The 19,164-nt window shown below is 41.0% G+C and overlaps 1 protein-coding gene across 7 annotated transcripts in view; it reads right to left on the bottom strand.

The window, feature by feature from the left end:
- LOC139631746 (rap1 GTPase-activating protein 2-like) overlaps nucleotides 1-19,164 on the bottom strand; it is an 82,341-nt gene that overhangs the window by 12,318 nt on the left and 50,859 nt on the right. For 4 of the 7 annotated variants that reach the window (XM_071496245.1, XM_071496244.1, XM_071496247.1 and 1 more), the window contains 5 exons: nucleotides 9,160-9,244; nucleotides 3,584-3,619; nucleotides 1,217-1,249; nucleotides 487-519; nucleotides 13-234 (listed from right to left, as the gene is read on the bottom strand). In XM_071496245.1, coding sequence (XP_071352346.1) covers nucleotides 13-234; nucleotides 487-519; nucleotides 1,217-1,249; nucleotides 3,584-3,619; nucleotides 9,160-9,244 — 409 coding nt within the window. Of the gene's footprint in view, nucleotides 1-12; nucleotides 235-486; nucleotides 520-1,216; nucleotides 1,250-3,583; nucleotides 3,620-3,794; nucleotides 3,880-9,159; nucleotides 9,245-19,164 lie in introns of those variants that run through there. The other 3 variants (XM_071496246.1, XM_071496243.1, XM_071496248.1) reach the window with 2 other exon arrangements.

The following is a 19,164-nucleotide window of genomic DNA, read 5'->3' as shown; positions in this document are numbered from 1 at the left end:
ACACACACTAACCTTGCCTAAGAAATGTTTGCGGTAGGCGCGGGCTGTGCTGTTACACTCCAGGCGGTAACTGTGCCCCCCACCAGGGCTCATGCCCTCTTCTCTGTCCTCCTCCTCACAGAAACTAGACTCCGAGGAGGAGGGGGTCCCTGCTGGTGCCTCCACGTCCTCAATCCAGTAACCCCCAAACTGCGGCAGGATTACCTGGGGGTATGGGCCACCCTTCTCCAGGACCTTGGGCAGGAGGACCGAGGGGACAAAAGCCAAAATGTAATGAAATATAACATCTCTGAGACATGCAAAGCCCTTCTAACTGCACCTTCATCAGGCAGGCTTGATAATCATGAGACAGAAGACAGAAAAATGCAAAAGGACTTTAAGGCTTCAAATGCTTTATCTATTGTCAGAAACATTCAGCCTAATGGTTAAACATGAGAAGGGTGTAAATGTGTGTCATGAGTGTGTTGTGAGTGAGACATGACTCACATCTTCTATCCGTGGGTAGGGGATATAGTCATCCTGTCAAACAGAGGACACACAATGTTAAAAAAGGCTAGGATTTTAACATGAGCGAAAAACAGAATCACCACAGTCGTGCAGTTGCAAGCACAGTCACAAACACAGGAGTAACACAGGAGAAAGAGCGAACTGTAAGGTGATGATGCAACAGCATGAAATGCAGAGTCATTAGCACACGTCGATGAGGGCGTGTCACCCCTTGATGATGTCAGAGCTGTTTTAATTAGGGAGCCCCTGGAGTTCAGAGCTGTTATGAGCCTTTAGTCCTTTGGTAGTCTGCTAGCATGACACAGCTCCACTGTATGACCTCTAAATACTGCTGAGGCCCGGCTGCACTTCTGAGAGCACAGCGCCACAGACAGCCAGCCAGCCATTTATATTCTGCAGCAGCAGGAGTCAGGATACTGGCAGGCCGGAGAGGATCAATTGGCGGTTGGAGTTCATTCAGTTTATAATCAATCAGATCAGAGGCTATTGATTTTGTACTTTAAAAGGCCTGAGAAAAATCTGAGAAGTGTTCACAGGGGTGTTCAAAGTCCCTCAAAAGCAGACAGATGAGGCAGGAGAAACCACAGAGCAAATCAGGAGAAATGATGAAGCAGTGATGAGGGAAAACATGCAGAGGAATTAAAGACATAATATCACAAAGTGATGAGATCCACAGACACGATATGAACAAGTGTGTGTCCGGTCACACCTTCCATTTTTTGGTCTCTTCAGCTTTAGGGACCTTATTAGTGTCCGTACACAGCAGCATGAGGACGGAAAAGCACAACGGTCAAAAAGCAAGTTCTGTTTTTTCTTTTTTCCTGCATTTAAAAACTCCTAGGACATGCTGTTTTTTCAGATCTCACTGCCTCTGTTGCCAGATGACAATTCAATGAGTCATACATGCTAATGTACTTTCCTCCACAAACATGCGCGCACACACACACACATACACACACACACACACACACACACACACACAGGTAATAGAGACACTTAGTTATCCTCTTTCTCTCTGAATCCAGCTTCCAGACATGTTCCTTTCCTCGATTGCTATCAGCATTTGTTGAAATACAGCAGCACTAGATGCAGACTGAGGCCTTTTTTAGTCTGCAGTGTTTTATAGATATATGCAGATATGAAAAGTCTATCTGGTAGACACAGTAAATTGGCAAATTACGGGTACAGGCCCAGTGGAACAGCTCGTCTACACGACTGAGCATAGGAGTGAGGAAATAAAAGCATGAGTGCTAAACATATACACCAGTACCATCACTTCTTATACCAGCTATCATAACAAAACTCAGATAGCATTCAATTGAACAGTACAAGTACATACAAGTGCAAACACACGCACTTCTCAGTTTAGCCTTTAATGGTGTGTGTCTGTTTGAGTGTATATCGACGGAGCAGCTGTTACAGTCACAGGGGAGTCATTGTCCACAATACGAGACAAAAATGCTCCAAAGAGGCTTCAATTTTCAGTCATTGACAGGGGAACAAAGATGAAGGGAGGAGAAAGGAAAAGGACTGAGGGCGAGGCAGTGGGGCTGAAGTAAGGAGAGGAGGAAGAAGAAAGGAGGGGAAAAAGAAAAGTTGGGCAATCAAAATGGTGACCTTCATCAGCACCATCCAGATTACTGTTCTGAAGCACACTTCGAACACCCCCCCCAGTTGTACATGTGGAGTTATTGGTGGCAGAGCTCAAGAGAGCAGGTCGATGCAAGCAGAGGTTCAGAAAAGACGAATGAGGCGCACAGTGTGTGTGTGACTCTTTTATCACCAGGCTGCACTGACCGGCTGCCATCCACAAGTTACTTTTTCCAAATATCCCCCCTGACGTCTTCAGTCATCTTGTAATGCTCCCTCACATCAAGCTGCATTTTCCTCTTCTTTTTATCCCTCTGTGTCATTTAGGCAAAATCATGATTCAAAACTAAAGGATGAAGCCGACATGGTCAACAAATCTCATGTAAAGACCAAATACATCAGTACGTCAGTGCATTTCTCAAGCCAATTTGTTCCTTCTGAAGATGTAAATATTTAAAAATGGGACTCATATACACTTTTATTCATCACTACCTAAAACAGCTGGGTAGTGTAGTTTTTAGCAAACATTTCTCAAAAGGTGCATTTTTTTTTTACTATTTTTAGCAACGGATTAATACATACAGTTACTTTATGGTGTGCATGTTTATTGATTTTAAATAGGTAAATAGGTGGACTCTAAGTAAATTGTTATCACTTTTTCCTTTTGCTGACTAATCACTATAGTTAGTGTCTATGCAAAGCAGATCTGATTACTGTGTTAATGTAAAGCTCATTTTTTACATTTCATTCACTAGACTCCTCAATTCACACATTTTGGAGATCTCATTGTGAACCATAAACCATTATTCTTCACAAAGAAGTTGCAAAAAGTATTTTTCTCCCTCTTTGTATCTTCCTGAGACCTTACTTCCCTCTTTTTCTTTTTCTGTGCCTTTCATTTCCCACCTTCCGTCTCCTCCTCCTCTCACTTTTTACTTCCCCATCTGTTATGACACTACTCAAAGCCGGCGCCCTTAGGGGCCCGTGGAGGGCACAAAGCGGTCACATACAGAAAGAGACAGACTTTGTTCAGAAGAAAAAATAAAAAAATCAATGTATTCCATACTGAGAAGGAGAACATAGTTAGGCCAGCCAAGATATTTCCAGAGCTATTCTTCCCTGGCCCCAGCGTGACCATAAGGCAATCTGAGGAACAGACTGAACCCAGCTGACCTACACTGATTGAACCATCAGGGTCTATTTTATCCTTGTATATGATTAATCTGTTTTTGTTTGTAGGAAAAAGAGGGGACAGACACCATCTCACAGTATGTTCAAAGTTTCACTCAGTGGAACAATCTCCTGATATCACGACCAAGCTGCTAGACTACGAATATACAATTATTGCTCAATAGCAGTCAAACAGCAGGGGATGAAAGGAGGAAATAGAAGTGGTGAAATAAAGAAGAGATACAGGGATCACAGTACAGAAAGGAGCTGGATTCACAGGAAAGACAGGAATGTAGAAAGTATGAGAAGTTCATACCTGCATCCTCTCCAGCATATCGAAGAACTCTGCAGACTGAAACAGAGACAGGAGAAGAGTTTAAAACTTGTTAAACAGGGTGTAACACTGCAAAACTTTGACTTGTACAGACACAAACTCTACAAACACGTTTAGTCAGTACAACACCTCAGTAATTGCCCTTTAATATACACCTTAGTCAAACTCAAATGTCTGAATTTAAAGGTCTTACGTTGGAAACATTGGTGTTTACAGCAGCAGATCTTGCTGAGCGTGTACGACTCTCCAACACACTATAAACTCAGCTGTGTCGAGAGGGCAGGGCAGGGCAGAGACTCCCCTAACAGGCGCTCACACCCACATGCACGCACACTGATAAGCTACCACTTCCTCAGCGAGTGACATACACACACAGGAACACACACTCACACAGATACATGCATCCGTGAGTGCTTTCACACATCCTCATTCCCTAGGCTCCCACCTTGTCACATCAACAAGCTGTGAGGGTGATAATGGTCTACATGCGTTGTGCCTTTGAGCTCTGATTGTGGCGCACGTAAATGTAATGTGAGCGGGGTAGGTTAGGCTATACAAGTGTGTGCGCGCACTGGCATGGAGACGCAACTTCCTGACACCAAATTAAACTTCCATTAAAAAAAAAGGGAAGGAATTCACTAACGTATTCCTGGTGCAGAATCTACAACAGCAGCGATGTTTCCTCTTTTAAATTGCTATGATACAGCACACACAATATAACCAATAAAAAAAATAAAAAGACCTAGTTTCACTGATAAAAACATCAACCATGACTTACTTTAAATGAAATCAACACACTAATTTGCATTATCACACTTATAAATGCCCTTGATTCAGTGGCACTATAAAATACAAAGCAAGAGGAAGCGGGAAATAAATGACTTACCAATGAACCTTAGCTCTTTAACTTGGGAAGTCTTGAAAAGCATTTAACTGTTGTTTTACAGTCTTTTGAATGGCTTTATTCTAGCAGTAAAAAACTCTAAATGACTACATTTTGACAGCAAGGCTGTAATAAAAGGGGAATACTCACTCTCTACACTGGCTACCTGCACCTTGGTGAAAATCTATAAATCTCTCATTACCATTCCCTCTGCCGACAGAACTGCAGGCACAACACACATACTCACACAGACTTTATCAGTGAGTTAATATTAACCAGTTTAAGGTGCTGTAAACTGATACAATGCTGTGGCTGGACCTACAGAGTCAACAACAGTGTGTGTGTGTGTGTGGTGTGAGTGGAATCATAAAAGAGATTTCTTCCTAAAACAGCAGCTTTTGCAGCCTTGGCTTTGTCCCTTCCTGTTTCACGTATCGTATGACGTCCTCACAGACTGTTGACCACCACAGTTTAAAAGACGCACTGATGCAGCTGGTCCTGGCAGTGTCTGAGTGGGCTCCTGTACTGCTGACAGTGTCTTCAATCATCAGCTATATCCCTGACAGTCACCAGACAACAGCAAGGTCAAGAGACACCTATCTGTCTTTTTTGCTTTGCTGTCAATGTAACACATGATGTCTATTTGACACTTTTCTGTCTTTGCACATTGTCTCCTCTGTCTCAGTGTCTCACTCCTTTCTCTTCATTCTTAACCCTCACACCATTTACTTTATTTCCTGTCTCATTTCTGTCTGTCATTCCTTTACCTTTTCTTCCTTTCTCCTACTCTCTATCTCTTTTCGTTTCTCTCTCTCTCTCTCTCTCTCTCTCTCTCTCTCTCTCTCTCTCTCTCTGTTTCTCTCTCTGGCCAGCCAACATCAGTATCTCTTATCTCCCATGGCAACCCGCTGGGGCAGCCACAGACCGCAGGCAGATTAGATGAGCTGCCTTTCTGATTGACTGACACATTCAGTGGCTGCTAGAATTTGCAAATGTTCATGTAAAGTCATGAACATAATCAGCCGCATGAAGATGCCAATGATGATGTCTTATCGTGTCATGTTCAGGATTAAAGGACTTTAACAGAATTTAACTTTATCAAACACACTTATTGAAAGATTTGGGAAAGGGATTAAATGCAAACAAAGCTAAATTCACTAGGTGGTCCCTTCTTCTTTTCTGTCTTCTTTTTTTTCCCTCTTCTTTTTCATACAGTCACTCACTGTTTCTAGTCCAGTGCTGTTAACTTCTCCCTTCAAAACGTTGTTCGCACTGATAGACATTTGTATTTGATACTTCAGTCAATATGGTTTTGATTGGGTGCCTAGGTTATAAAATTTTGTTGTGAAATCCTGTGCATGTGGGAGTAAATCTGCTATAAATAAGATGAAAAACAGAAAACATTTCAGAGGTGCAAGGTTGTGCAAATGATTGAATAATAATAGCTGTAAAACAGGACCGTCATTGGGTTCAGCAGTGTTGAATGACACTGAAGTGTAGACAGTAACCATGATACTGTTATAATCATGCTGCTGAGATTATGATGAATGAGAGAGAAATTCTGATCAATTCTGAACAAGTAGATAAAGTAGATTCATTGTAAGTAGAGAATATGAAGGTAAACTCACACATGAAGCCACCCACTTTGATCAGAGAAGTAAATTCATTCTCAACTAACAGTTTTTTTTTTTTTTTTGTGTCAAAATGCAGACTTACCTCAATGTCAGCAGCTAAAACAGCTGAGCCCTTTGTGTCTCTGTCTTCCTCTCATTCTCACCTGCTTTCCCCATTTCAAAAAGGACTTCCCCCTCATTCCATTCTCACCACTAATCTCTATTTAGCCTTTAAAAGCCTAAAGCTTAAACAGGAAAGTCAAGTCAGGTAGCAAACTTTGTCAAAACAGAATAGGTCATGTCTACACACACACACACACACACACACACACACTGCAGGTCAGCCACGTGGGCCATGAGCTGTCTACCTGTCTGTATTTTGCTGTCTCAGCAGCAGTGTCTTTGAAGGCTGACTGTCAACATTATGCACAATTTGAGTCACTACATAATGTATAATAACACAATGATATGCCTGAATATAGCTTTGCACAAACACACGCAACACATACACTGACATACACACTGCATTACCTGTAATTACCCAGGAATTCCTGAACTGTGAGGACTTTCCTTCAGAGCAATTATTCCCCAACTGTAACTTAACCCTGTCTATGACTGTGCAGTGGAAATACTCAGTTCAGTTACGCATAAGTAAAAGTAGCAAAATGACAGTGCACAAGTTGTTACAAATAAAAGACATGCATTTAAATTTTACTGAACTAAAAGTACGTAATAGATTGTATTTTTACATTATTATCTTCAAAGTAGCTAATAACTTAATATGATAAATACATGTAGAGGAGTAAAGAATGTTACAGTTTCCTGTTTCATATTGAGGTATGAATCAGAATAAAACGGGAATACTCAAGCAAAGTACAAGCACGTCAAACTTAATCTGTCCTTAATTACAGTACTTGTGTAAACATACTTTATTACTGCCCACCACTGCTCCCATATACAACACACCACTGTCACCTGACCTCGAACCCCAAACACCCGTCCTGAACACTGAAACTTTCTTCTCTTTTATTTTCATCTTTCTATTACTTTAAGGATGTTCCGTCTGTATCAATACAGTCAAGAACATTCGCCAAACAGCTGCAGAGCCCTGTGACCATATGTGCGCCAGGTGAACAAGGTGTTTTCGTGCCAGTCTGGCCGCCCAGGTGGCTCCTGTTTATGGCCACTATGTTTGAAGCGCAATACCAATAACCATGTTGTGTAGCAACGATGTTTAGTCTGTGCAATCAGATGTGAATGTTTTCATATTTGTGAGCGGTGCATTATCCAGCGACTAAAACCAGAAACAGAGGATCAGATCTTAAGTGCTGCCGAAACTACTGTGGATGAAAAGTGTCAGAAAGAGAATCAGCCGTGGTTTCTCTCTGCACATTTTATTTCTCTTATACACTCAGCAGCCAACGCTGAACAATGTTGTGAATGGAGTTGATGTGAACTGTGATTCTAGGAAATTATATCTTTTGTAAGAACTTTACATTGTGAATAGCTGACCATTAGACTGCTCTAGCTCACAGCAGAATTGTGGGTTGGAAATTGATAATTACCAGAAAATCAGCCACACACGAAGAAGGAAATTGATGTCTTTCTCTCACATATCATGTTCTCAGAATATTCAGTAAACCTTCTGAGCTCTTCTTGTGTTTCTTACCATAAGCAAACTTTATCATTGTATCCCTCTCCTTCTCTCTGTGCTATCTCCCTGTGTGTTGTCTTCAGCAGTTTCGGTAATGATGGTTTAGTTCAAGGTGACATACTACAGACAGAGGCTTCCTCTTGCAGGAGCCATCATCTGTTTCCTTGTATATCACCCTGCTAATCTGCCTCCCTGCAAAACGCTTCCTCTCTTTCATCATGCTGGAGGAAAGATTAAATATTCTTCTGCTGCAGTATGAGTGCAATGGTGGGTGAGTAGGGTGATGAATGTCTTAAAACATTACACCTTGTAATCTATATCAGTGACGAACTGCTTTCTGTGTACGTGCAGCACAAATCACCACACAAATAAATGAGACAACACCTGGAAAAGATGATCCTCTACAGTCTGATGGATTTCATCTATATTCATGTTCAGAGTGGTTTTGCTCTGATATGTTTTTCCATTTGCTGATTCGCAGCTTTGAGGACGCAGTTTGATTGAACTTGACAATTTTTGGTAGGATACCATCAACTTAACATTTTCCTACTGTAGCTGGTCATCTACATCACTCAACTCCAATTATTCCTTTTTCCTAGGCCAATCTTTCATTGGCCGGAAAATGTACAATCTAAAGTCTCCAAATCAGAACCGGAAATGACAGTAGTCGAATGTGGAAAAAATAAAAAACTAGTGAGCTCAAGACATTGAAAACTACTTCAAGGCCTTGTATGTTAACAGTTCCAAGGCAGCAATGGCCAAAGTTAGTTCTCTAAACTTAACTAAAGTAACAGTATGAGTAGAGACATAGAAAAGATTACACACATGAAGGAGCAGTCACAGCAAAACTGAGATGAGTGGGATTCAATTTATAAAGTGATGTAGCTGTGTTTACTGTCTGTGAGAGCACTATTGTAAAAAAAATTATGGAGAATCTAATCTGGACAGAGGCTGACCTAACTTGAATTTTGATTGACTTAATGAAAAAATAGTCAAAATCATGCAGGGTGACCTCAATCTAATACATTTAGATTGATGTAACTGGAATATGTATGTGTTTCAGCTCAACATGGATCATAAACTGTGTAAATGTTGTGAGATAAAGCAGTGTCATCTGTAAAAGACATACTTTCTGTACATTTAGTTATGTAATGTTAAATTGTAGACTTTAAGTTGCCGTAACACTGCCGCTTGATACTGTCTCTGAACTGCTGAGGTTGCCGAAGCAGTTTCTCAATGAAGATAATCAGAATCAATACATTTTCCAATAGGCGTAAAGGTCTAAAGGGCAAAACACACCAAAGTAAAAGTCAGTAAATCAATGTCTTTCTAAAAATGTGTGTGTGTGTGTGTGTGTTGACATGAATGGCTTGTCATGTGTGTGAACACATTAATGCGTGAGTCCTACCTTCATGCTGGGCGGAGCAGTGCGGGGTGGTGAGGGGGGACATTCTCCCAGAGGAACGTTGGAGATGTTCAGCAGCTCCTGTTTCCTGAAAAGAAGAGGACAAAATAAATAATGAAGAAGGTTGATTTATTGATATTCATGACCACCAAAATGTCCCAGATTTTAATCAAAGGTCACCCCTTCCTCAGAGGCTGATGGACTATCCTTCACTTATTGAAGTGTGTATATGTAAAAGCCAATGTTATGTCCCTACTTCCCCTCGGAAACAATAATCATTTTCACTAGAATATGGTTAAAACAGCTTCTGGGCTGATGTTCACACATCATGTGTTGGTTTAATTAGAGGAAGCACTTTCTGCCTCTCCATTAGTCTGAGCTACTCTACACCAACTGGCTGTCCAGCTGTGCTCCCTGCAGATGTTGCTTGACTGGGATATCTTATTTTAATTCATATTTCCTACATGTTTGTTCTTGTGCAAATGTTTCATAAGTACTAAATGGTCAGAACTAATATAGATAGCTGATGTAAAGCAAACTCAACAGCTGACTTCACAGCTAACTGGATGGCTAACAGGACATCCAGCTAACTGCTAAAGGAAAACAGCATAATGTAGTCCATTACAGCCAAACTGAAAAATAAAATAGACTGATGGAATATGACACTATTCAAAATATGCCGTCTAAATCTGGATTTTACACAAAATATCACCAGTATTATGGCAACAGGATCACATACTATTTTAGCATCATGCTGTTTTTACACATCATGCTGCACATGTATGATTTGTTTTTCAGTGTCTGCATCACTCTAGGTCATATCCAACTGACTGACAACGTAATTTAAAACAAGAGCCATTAACTTACTAAACAGTAGTATAGTTTTATTTTCAATTTTAATGTAGCTATAATTTAGGATTTTAAAGTGAGCCAGAGAGCCTGCTGGAAACAGGCCGAGAAGTATCAGATGGCTCTCTGGAGTCCCAGGGGCTGTCAAGGAGACTTTAAGAAAAGTCCTTTGGGGCCTCTTCTCCTCTACTATGTTTTTTCTGTGTGGTGCACTCAGGAGCATGAGTGCACATTAATGATCCCAGATGTTAAAGGTTGAGCTGTCACTGGGAGACAGCAGGAAGATTACCTAAACTCCAGAAACCTGCCACGTATTCTGATCAAATCCAGTGATATTTCTACAGTTACAACCCCAAATATGATGCTTCACAATGGTCACCTCTCATGCTGGATGTATGTTCACGATTAAGAAAGTTTACAAAGAAGTAAAAACTAAAGAGGGCACAAATGCACTTAGCCATCTCTAACCCTGCTTTGGAGCTGCAGAGTGCACCAACACAACATATACCACACAACTCTTTCAGTATGGCTCGTTGAAGATAAACTGATAGTTGTAAATGATGTATATCTAATCCCATAACCGTGTTATGTGACAGCCTTCTGTTGTTGTGTACATACCGTGAAACTTTCCAGTTGTTATATCCAGTTAAAATCCCATTTTGATAGTGAAAATAGAACTTGTAACTATCAGGTTTTACAACGCCTGGATGGTCACCATGTGCGCTCCACAGTCAAAACAAAGGCTGCATTTGTGGAAAGCTGTAACGGATCACTTCAGATTTAGTGGACAGAAAGGCAAGATGAGGGCTTTGAAATTGATATGCCCCTTCTTACCTTTCATTAGCTGGAACCATAATAGCTTGTTCTCTATTCTCTTGTGTAGCTGTGTGAAGTGGTTGTGAGCAGCAAAGACACACAGTATAAAAATGTGAAGTAGTGCTGTTGATGTGGCGCCATGAGTGGTAACAGAAACATTTCTTCTCCTTTCCTCTGTTGAACTTCATCAGTGATGCACTTTGAGATTGACAGTCAAAGCCTCTCAGTTTTTACTGACACACAAACAAAGTTGGAAAGGCACTGACAAAGCACACCATTCCCTGTTAGCTATTTCAGGGCAAACCCAAATCCTGTTCAAGCCCATGCCTCATTCCTCGGCGCAGACGAAAAGCAGCCCGTACTGGCCAGTTCTTTCCACAGGCTCAGCATTCACACAATGCACCACTGTGTCCCCCTGTGTATGTAATGCTGCAGTATGTTAGCTCACAGGAGCCAAGAGTGGACAATGTTTGAGTAAGCATCATAAACCAAGACAGACTGGGAGGATTTACGAAACAAGAAGAAAAAAACGAAAAGGAAAAAGACGTTTGTTTGTTTTTTATGCTGGTCATTGCTCATTGTTGTTCCTCTTTGTTCTCATCAACCTGCAGGTAAGAGGGGGGGGGGGCTGTGAAAAGGAAAAGCATGTTCAGGCTGCTATCCCCGTCCGGATCCCTGAATGGGCACAAGGACGACACCCATCTTGCTGTCTCACACACTCACTCACAGGGGGGGGGGGGGGGGATTGTCTCTGTCATGATGAAACAACAGCTACGTCACAGCAACTGACTATAATGTGACAGCAACTGACTCCCACCCAGGGATGGAGGGAGGGAGAGAGAGTACATGGTGGGACAGCAGGAGGGACAAAGCAAAAGAAACAGTTTAGGAAGAATAGGTCATGGAGAAAGTGAGTCAGAGGAGAGAAATGCTGAAAGAGGGTTAGACGAGATGCAGCCAAGGCACTTTAAAGGATGTGATTTGCAAGGTAGTGTTCCCTTTATGTGCCAAGGAAGAAAAATAAAGGCATGGAGGTGGTGGACAGGTGAGTAGCACCTTAGACTTTCATGCAAGAGACGAAAATTTGCATCTTGCTGCAAATGAACACTTAGTTTAAGCCTCTTTAAGCCCACATACGAACATGACATTCGAGTCACAGAGCTCAGCTGTTTTTCTGAAAAATATATACCCACTGACCTTTGAAAAGATTCTTTATGGAGTCCCTCTCTGGAAGGTATTTTTTGTTTGTTTTTGTTTTTTTTAAATCCTCAAAGTCTCTTCTAACCCTCTGGATTAAAAATATATTCCATCCACTATGTGATGAAACATATTTTTAATAGGTTTCCCAAGTTGTTACTCATTTTCCTAATCCAAAAAACAAACAAACAAAGAAACACAGATGTTTGAAGTGAATCAAAAATAAAAACTTTAATATCAGACATAATTCTCTGTTCTGTATAACTGCACCTCTTTATATTTCTTGTGTGATATGACAGGAAACAGACTGAAATTAAGAAATAGGCTAAAAATAGGCTTAAACTTTTTTATTTTTAATCACGCAGCGGATGAAATATTGTTTCATACAGATGGTCAGAAAAGTCTTTGAGGATTCTGGAAATTCCTTTATAAAATAGATAAGTTTAACTTTGTTAAACTCCTCTGGGATTTTCAAAGATCATTGGGTATTTATCTTTCACAAGCTTCTTTGATTTGAGACGAGAAAGAAATGATAAAACATGGGGCTAGGTGCAGACGTCCAATACATTTTCCTTTTTAATAATTGCACCAATTATCTTTTCTTGATCTAAATATAGAGGTTTAGGTGCCTGTAACTAACTTTTCCTTCACCATTGTTTATTTGCCATAACCACAATCTTTCCTTGATCTTACCTGTACCACAGTTGACATGCACAAGTTTCATAGACATGAAAAAAAAACTCTTCTGAACGTTGGGATCAGGACGTAATCCAGGATTTTGGACAGTAAGCTGCAGGTCTCAAGGGCTCTGCACAATCAATTATTCACTAATTTTTTTCATTAAATATTTTATAGTTCTGTTCTGTTGATGCCTCCACTGTTGGCATCAGTGAGGAGGCAAACACCTGTGCTGTGAAATGAAATCACAAGGTCAAATTGTATTCAGTTCCCTGGCTCTGCGCTGATACAAACACAGCCTGGCAGAAACTTCCCGGCGAGCCAAAGCGCAGCGACTGCCACACAATCACATTATTTCAATGCGCAGTAAATACCTGCTGCGAGGACTGTATGGCAGCTGTGTTGGTTTGCGTGGCTTTCTCTGGCCCGGCGCTCTGCCAAGAACAGTGAAGTCACCTCTGAAAAATTCATTCATCCACAACAATAAACATGCTCTTCAAAGGATTTTTTTTTTTTTTTGTTGGACGAATTTCTCCGAGTGAATGAACAAAGAGTAGCTCAACTCAAGGCCCTGTTACCTGGAGCTAAGATTAAGTGGTTGTAAACCTGCTGGGCAAAAATAGGGCAGATCATGCTCTACATCTACGTCCATAAGTAGTACAAGATGTACCTTTCTCATGTGGCAGCAAATCTGTAATCCTGCTTGCATTTGCCTGGGGCTAATTATGGTTGATTCAACAGTAATTACATCTACAGAGTCATCATGTTTATCTAATGATGCCGGTAATTTGTGTGTGTGTCGTTGTGTGTGTTTGTGAGAGGGAGAAAAAGACAGATAAAGGGAAAGGCTGCAATACATCTCTGCTATTGCATGTATTGATTACACCCTTGAGATAAGATTAGGGCAGCAGGACGTCAGGCACAGGCCTGGACACAGGGAGGGAAAGAGTGAAAGAAAGACAGAGTGTGTGTGTGAGTGACACAGAAAGAGAAATAAAATGGGAACGGCACCTTGCACATGCCAATTTGTGTGGGGACAGATCACAGGAAGAGGAGATAGGAGGATGAGAACAGGAAATCAGGGTGATAGAGAGGATAAAAATAAAGAATGGAGGACAGAGACAGAGAGAGCTCCACAATAGGGTGAACTGTGGGTCTCTTCCAGGACCTCAATGCGCACTACTGTTTCCAGTTGGGTTTAATATTTGTTGTGAAACTTGATCAGCAGCCTGATCCTCATGCCGATTGGCCAATTACACAACTGATGGTTTCTCTAATGGAGTTAATACAACAGTAATTGGAGCTAGAGAAAAGAAGAAAGACGAGCACTGTAAAGAGCTGGGGAGCGTGGAGGGTGGGGAACATAAGATGTGAGGAGCAGGACCCTGATTCATATTAAAGCTGACTGAGAATAAAGAATCAAGTCACACAGCAGAATCATCTCAAGTGTCGCATATTAGACGTGACAGCCGCAGCTCCGATAAGCACTTTAAGAGACTGAAGGTACAGGAGGCATGTGGGAAAGGGGATGCCTGTTTGCTAAATATGACTAAACTTAATTAATTTAGGAGAGGATAAACACATCTTACAGAGGGTATAAGATTAATTTAATGATCGGTGCTGAGGATTGACTCTTCAGTTCAATTTAAATTCACAAACATGGACAATTTCCTGTCCAAAGCAGGACAGAGCAGAGACGTTTCACTTCCAACAGTATGAAAAGTTACTTCGACATGAAAAGGACCTTTGTGCCACACTACACTTGTCAGTGATTATATAAAACCATGACGAATAGTGAACAAACACAGTCTATTTGTGTTTCTTGCATCTCTTTAGAGTCATTTTTGGTCACTTTGGACATTCTTTGCGTTTGTCTTTCATCTCTCTCAGGTTGTTTTGCACATCCTTGTAGTCATTTGAGTCTGTAGTCATTTTGTGTCTCTTTGAAGTCATTTGTGTGTTGTTGTGGTGTTTGTTTTGTGTTCATTCGTGGTCATTTTGCATCTCTTTCAGGGATTGTTTTGTGTCTCTTTGTGGTCGCTTGATTGACTTTCCTACAACAAATGTCAGCAGTCACTTCAAGCAGAAGCTCTGGTCCAGCAGCCTCCTCATCCTTGTTCAGTATATAGATCGGAACGAGAGAAAAACACTGTTGATCACACATCTAAAACATTCAGAGGCTACAAGCTTTAAATACTACATGTGGAATTAATTAAATAAATAACTATAACTACTTAAATAATATAAAACATATATTTACTGCTCACTAAAGAGTAGACTACAGAGTGTCAGTGAGTAAAACCATTACTAAGGATAACCTGTTGCATTGTAAGGTAACATCACAGTGCCGTCACATCTGTTGACGTAATGTGAGCAGCAATTTAAATTAATATCACTTTGTCGTGTTGTCTGCCCTCTATCCCCCCCGGTACCGTCATTGTTGCAAAGTCCACTCCACATAGAGATAAGACATGGACGTATGAGTCAGCTGTCTAACCGGAGAGTACAGGCATCCAAGATATGTGCAGATATGTGCAGAGGTCAGGAGAGCAATAATTAGGAGGCAACCGCGCGGCTGTTTCCTGTGGGAGCCTCTCTCTCACTGTGATATGAATAGATACAAAGATGACAGCAGGCAGGAGATGAGACTGTCCAGCCAGGCAACCTGAAACACTCTCATTATCAATAAGAGGAAGAGACACAGACAGAGAGACTGTGAGGGTGTGATGATGCTTGTCTCTGCTGAGAAGACACACAAGTGCTTTTATAAATTTATATACAAATGTGTAACAAAAAAATAATTGGTCATTTCAACTACAGAGCAGGCAGGTAGAAGGAAGAGGAAGTAAGTAACCTTTTCATTTGGCTGTGGAATCAACGAATGGAGTTTCTGTTTGTGTCACTGCGTGCATATAGTGTATGAGTTGTGTTGCACGAAATAACAGGCTTGAGTCGCTGTTTTAACACATTGAACAAAAATTTAAGCACGGGCACACACAACCAAACACACACTTTGTCGTTATCGCCCTAACAAACCCTTTATGTGACAGACTGAGAACCGTGCTAACAGGCACACACATGCTAACACACAAGCCATATATATTATGTATATATATTATGTTTTCGTGATTTTTCTCTACAACCACAGCTGATCAAACTTTGATAATTTGTAGTTTCATTTGTTTAAATTGACAGTTTGGACATTGCGTTTTTTTTAAGGCAATGTTTCATCCACCTCAGTTTTTTTCCCCTTCATACACAGTTTTTTCTGAATGAAATGAAATGTTTCGCACAGCATGCACACTTGAAATAGAGTATGCTTAGTGGCTATTTCTGTGCTAATAGTCTCTTGATCACAAACTATCTGGACCTTCAAGTTTAATTAATACACAGAAATGATCAGAAATGTTATATTTCTGTCTTTGATAACATGCAGCTCCTACCATTGATGCCACCAACACAACTAGTCTGTCCGAGCTTATATTCAGCTAACTTCCTTGTACTTCGGGAATAAAAGTAAGGATGAGTTTTCTCCAATCCTTCATCTTTCTCATCCTTCTCAGTTTCTGCCTGCTTTTCTCTTTCCTCCCGTCTCCTCAGTTGACTTGGCTCCCTTGCCTAAATTATTTCTGTAATTAATCCAAGTGTTCAACTAAACTGACACCAGTGAAGGTCTCACACTCTCCAGGCACAAATTCAAGGAAACTATGACTGTGTGTCATTTTGTTCCTCCCAGAGAAACCAGGTTAATTATACCGCAGTAAATCTGTAACCCTGGATGATACTTTGATGTGTCACTGTAACATTTAACTGTGCTACCCAGGGACTGCAGCCAAATTACTGTCTTAAAATCAAACGATCATAAACTGGCTAAACTATAAGCTTCTCTCTCTCTCTCTCTCTCTCTCTCTCTCACAAACACACACACACACACACACACACACACACACATTGTACCTTTGACACTGGATTTACAATTTAAACACCAAAAGAAAAGAGTACAGGCTCGTGAAAGGTTATGTTTGGTAGCTTTTGTCTTGTCTTTGAAATGTCATTGTTGTTTTCTGTCTCGCTGCTCAAACGGGGCCAAGAGACCTCTGATGGATATTTACATGTATTTACTTCCCCACAGCAGGGAGACACTGATAAAGGCCAAGGGCTGGATCATGTTTGTGTCTTTGACTGCAGTTGTGGTTTATGCAGTAGAATCACACTTTATTTAGATAGCCTGACATTGTGACACTCAATTTACTGCTAGGTGAGTATAATTTATTAGTAGATGAATAAACATGGAGCCTTTTGAATAACTACTCAATCTGAATAACAACATGTAGCCAAAACACCTAATTGAAAGAAAATTCCTTCTGCTTGGCTTCAATAGATGACATGGTGCCACGTAAATTCTCTCCATAATTATTTTCTTTTCAGTCAAAGATGTTCTTGTGGGAAGACGTGCCACTCTCTCTCTCATTTTTTTCCATTTGCAAACACACGACCACCTTTAGTGTGTCAACACTCAAGAGCATTTTCAATCGACATTCAAAAATGAGCGTGCATCTTCTCTTCAACTGATCTTTGTTTCATTACCAACACTGGACAGAGCTGATAAAAGTATTAACAAGCATTTAATTATATATTTGTTGGAGTGAACATTCAGTCGGCCTAAGAGTCTGCATCAGGTATGCATTCAAAACTTTTGATTGAAGTGGAGGCTTTGGTCCAATGGCACAGTGCTGCATTGCAGTGAAAAACATAGACGCCTGACATCACCACTCTCTCTGTCATATCACTGGAAATGCCATAAATCCCATTTAATCCTATTCATTTTCTGGGGCCCACTTCCTCTCTTTATCACTGCCCAGTCTCGCCCAGTCTCACTCACTTGAGTCATAGGAAAAAGTGCAGTGCAGTTAAGCATCTGTCAGATGACATTGAATACTTCTCCTCTCAACCAGCTTCAGCACTTCAGACTAGCTGATAACCACAGCAGAGCAGAAAGGTCCCGAAGAACAAGGGCAGAGGAGTAAGGACATAGAGACGCAGAATGAATGGATGTCAGACAGACTGCTGAAAGAGAGAGGGCCGCGGGGCGAGGTATGGAGAGAGAGAGAGAGAATAAATGAATCTCTGCAGACTAAAAATAGCACTCTCAATCCCCAGTGCAGAGCTGGGTAAATAGAACTGTCTTGGGTGGGTCTCTGGACACTTGTTAGAGGCAATACTATCTCATCCATTACACCACAAGACAAAGCTGACAGTCACACACATGCACATAAACACACATCCCAAGAAACATGTCGTTCAAGCGCAATCAAATGTGCATGGTTTTGTGTGTGTGTGTGTGTGTGTGTGAGGCCATAGTGGTCCCCAAAGACTGGTGATCACAAAAGGAGTAAAAACACACGAGAAGGAGTTTAAGAGAGGGAGTAATTGAGAGTAGAGAAGCAAAAGCGGGAGGAGACGTAGGAATGGAAATACGAGTGAGTCAGTGAATAAAAAGCAGTTGTGTAAAAACAGCATGAGGAGGGTTTGACAGAGAGAGGAGGGAAGGGGCCACGGGACAAGGAAAAACTGTGTAAGGTGTCCAAGAAAAGCAACGTGAAAGACTGCATTTTACCATGTCAGCTGTCGAACGAGGTTTTCTCACTATTCAAGTGCAAATGTTTAGAATCTGCTACAATAAAAACATAATCTGGGAATAACAACAATACGTTGAAATGAAAAAAAAAAGATTACCTTGACACGACATATGTGACATTTAGAGGAAAATATACAACTGCACGAACAGTAACTATCACAACAGGTCTGACCAGGTTTCTTGAAAACCGTCGATGTTGATGTTATGGTTGAAGTACAAAATATAGAGATGCTTTGTATTGTATGTATGGGTGTGCTTGTCATTTCCTTCTTCTGGACCACAGTCTGGCAGGCTGCAGTGTTGCTGGCTGACTCTGTTTGTTGGAGGAAGCCAGGCAGGTTATTTCTGATGGGTTTTAGCTGTGACCCGCTGCTAGTTAAATTGACTCTGTCGGTTTTTCAGTCCCAGACATTTCACCAAACACATGCCTACTGCAGGACACAGTTACAAAGACTCCATGACTGGATGGTATGCGAGATGGTCTAATCCTGAGCTGGCCAATTCAACAAAGACATGCTCAGTTTGTGTCTGACCATTTACATCTCTGCCCTTATGTCCTGTGACAGAAGCTCCTGAACATCTTCATAACAAGGATCCTTGAATAGATAAGTTATAAACCACTGAATACTGTTTGATGAGATCCCTCTAAAGGGACTGCAGCGTTGGTTATACTTGCAGACATGGGTTTAAACACCAAAACAAAGCAAATCAGACAACTGGGACAATTATAGAAAATTGTAAGACCATAACGAAAAAAAAAAAACCCAACAATAAAACAAAAATAACTACGAGAGAAAATGAACTAAGATCATATCGTATAGAGGCCAAGA

Source organism: Trachinotus anak, unplaced genomic scaffold (genome assembly GCF_046630095.1).
Source record: "Trachinotus anak isolate AG129_WGS33_773 ecotype Australia unplaced genomic scaffold, CSIRO_AGI_Tana_v1 ptg000014l, whole genome shotgun sequence".
NCBI lineage: Eukaryota > Metazoa > Chordata > Actinopteri > Carangiformes > Carangidae > Trachinotus > Trachinotus anak.
Note: the sequence above shows the minus strand (reverse complement) of the source record. Positions and strands in the feature narration are given on the sequence as shown.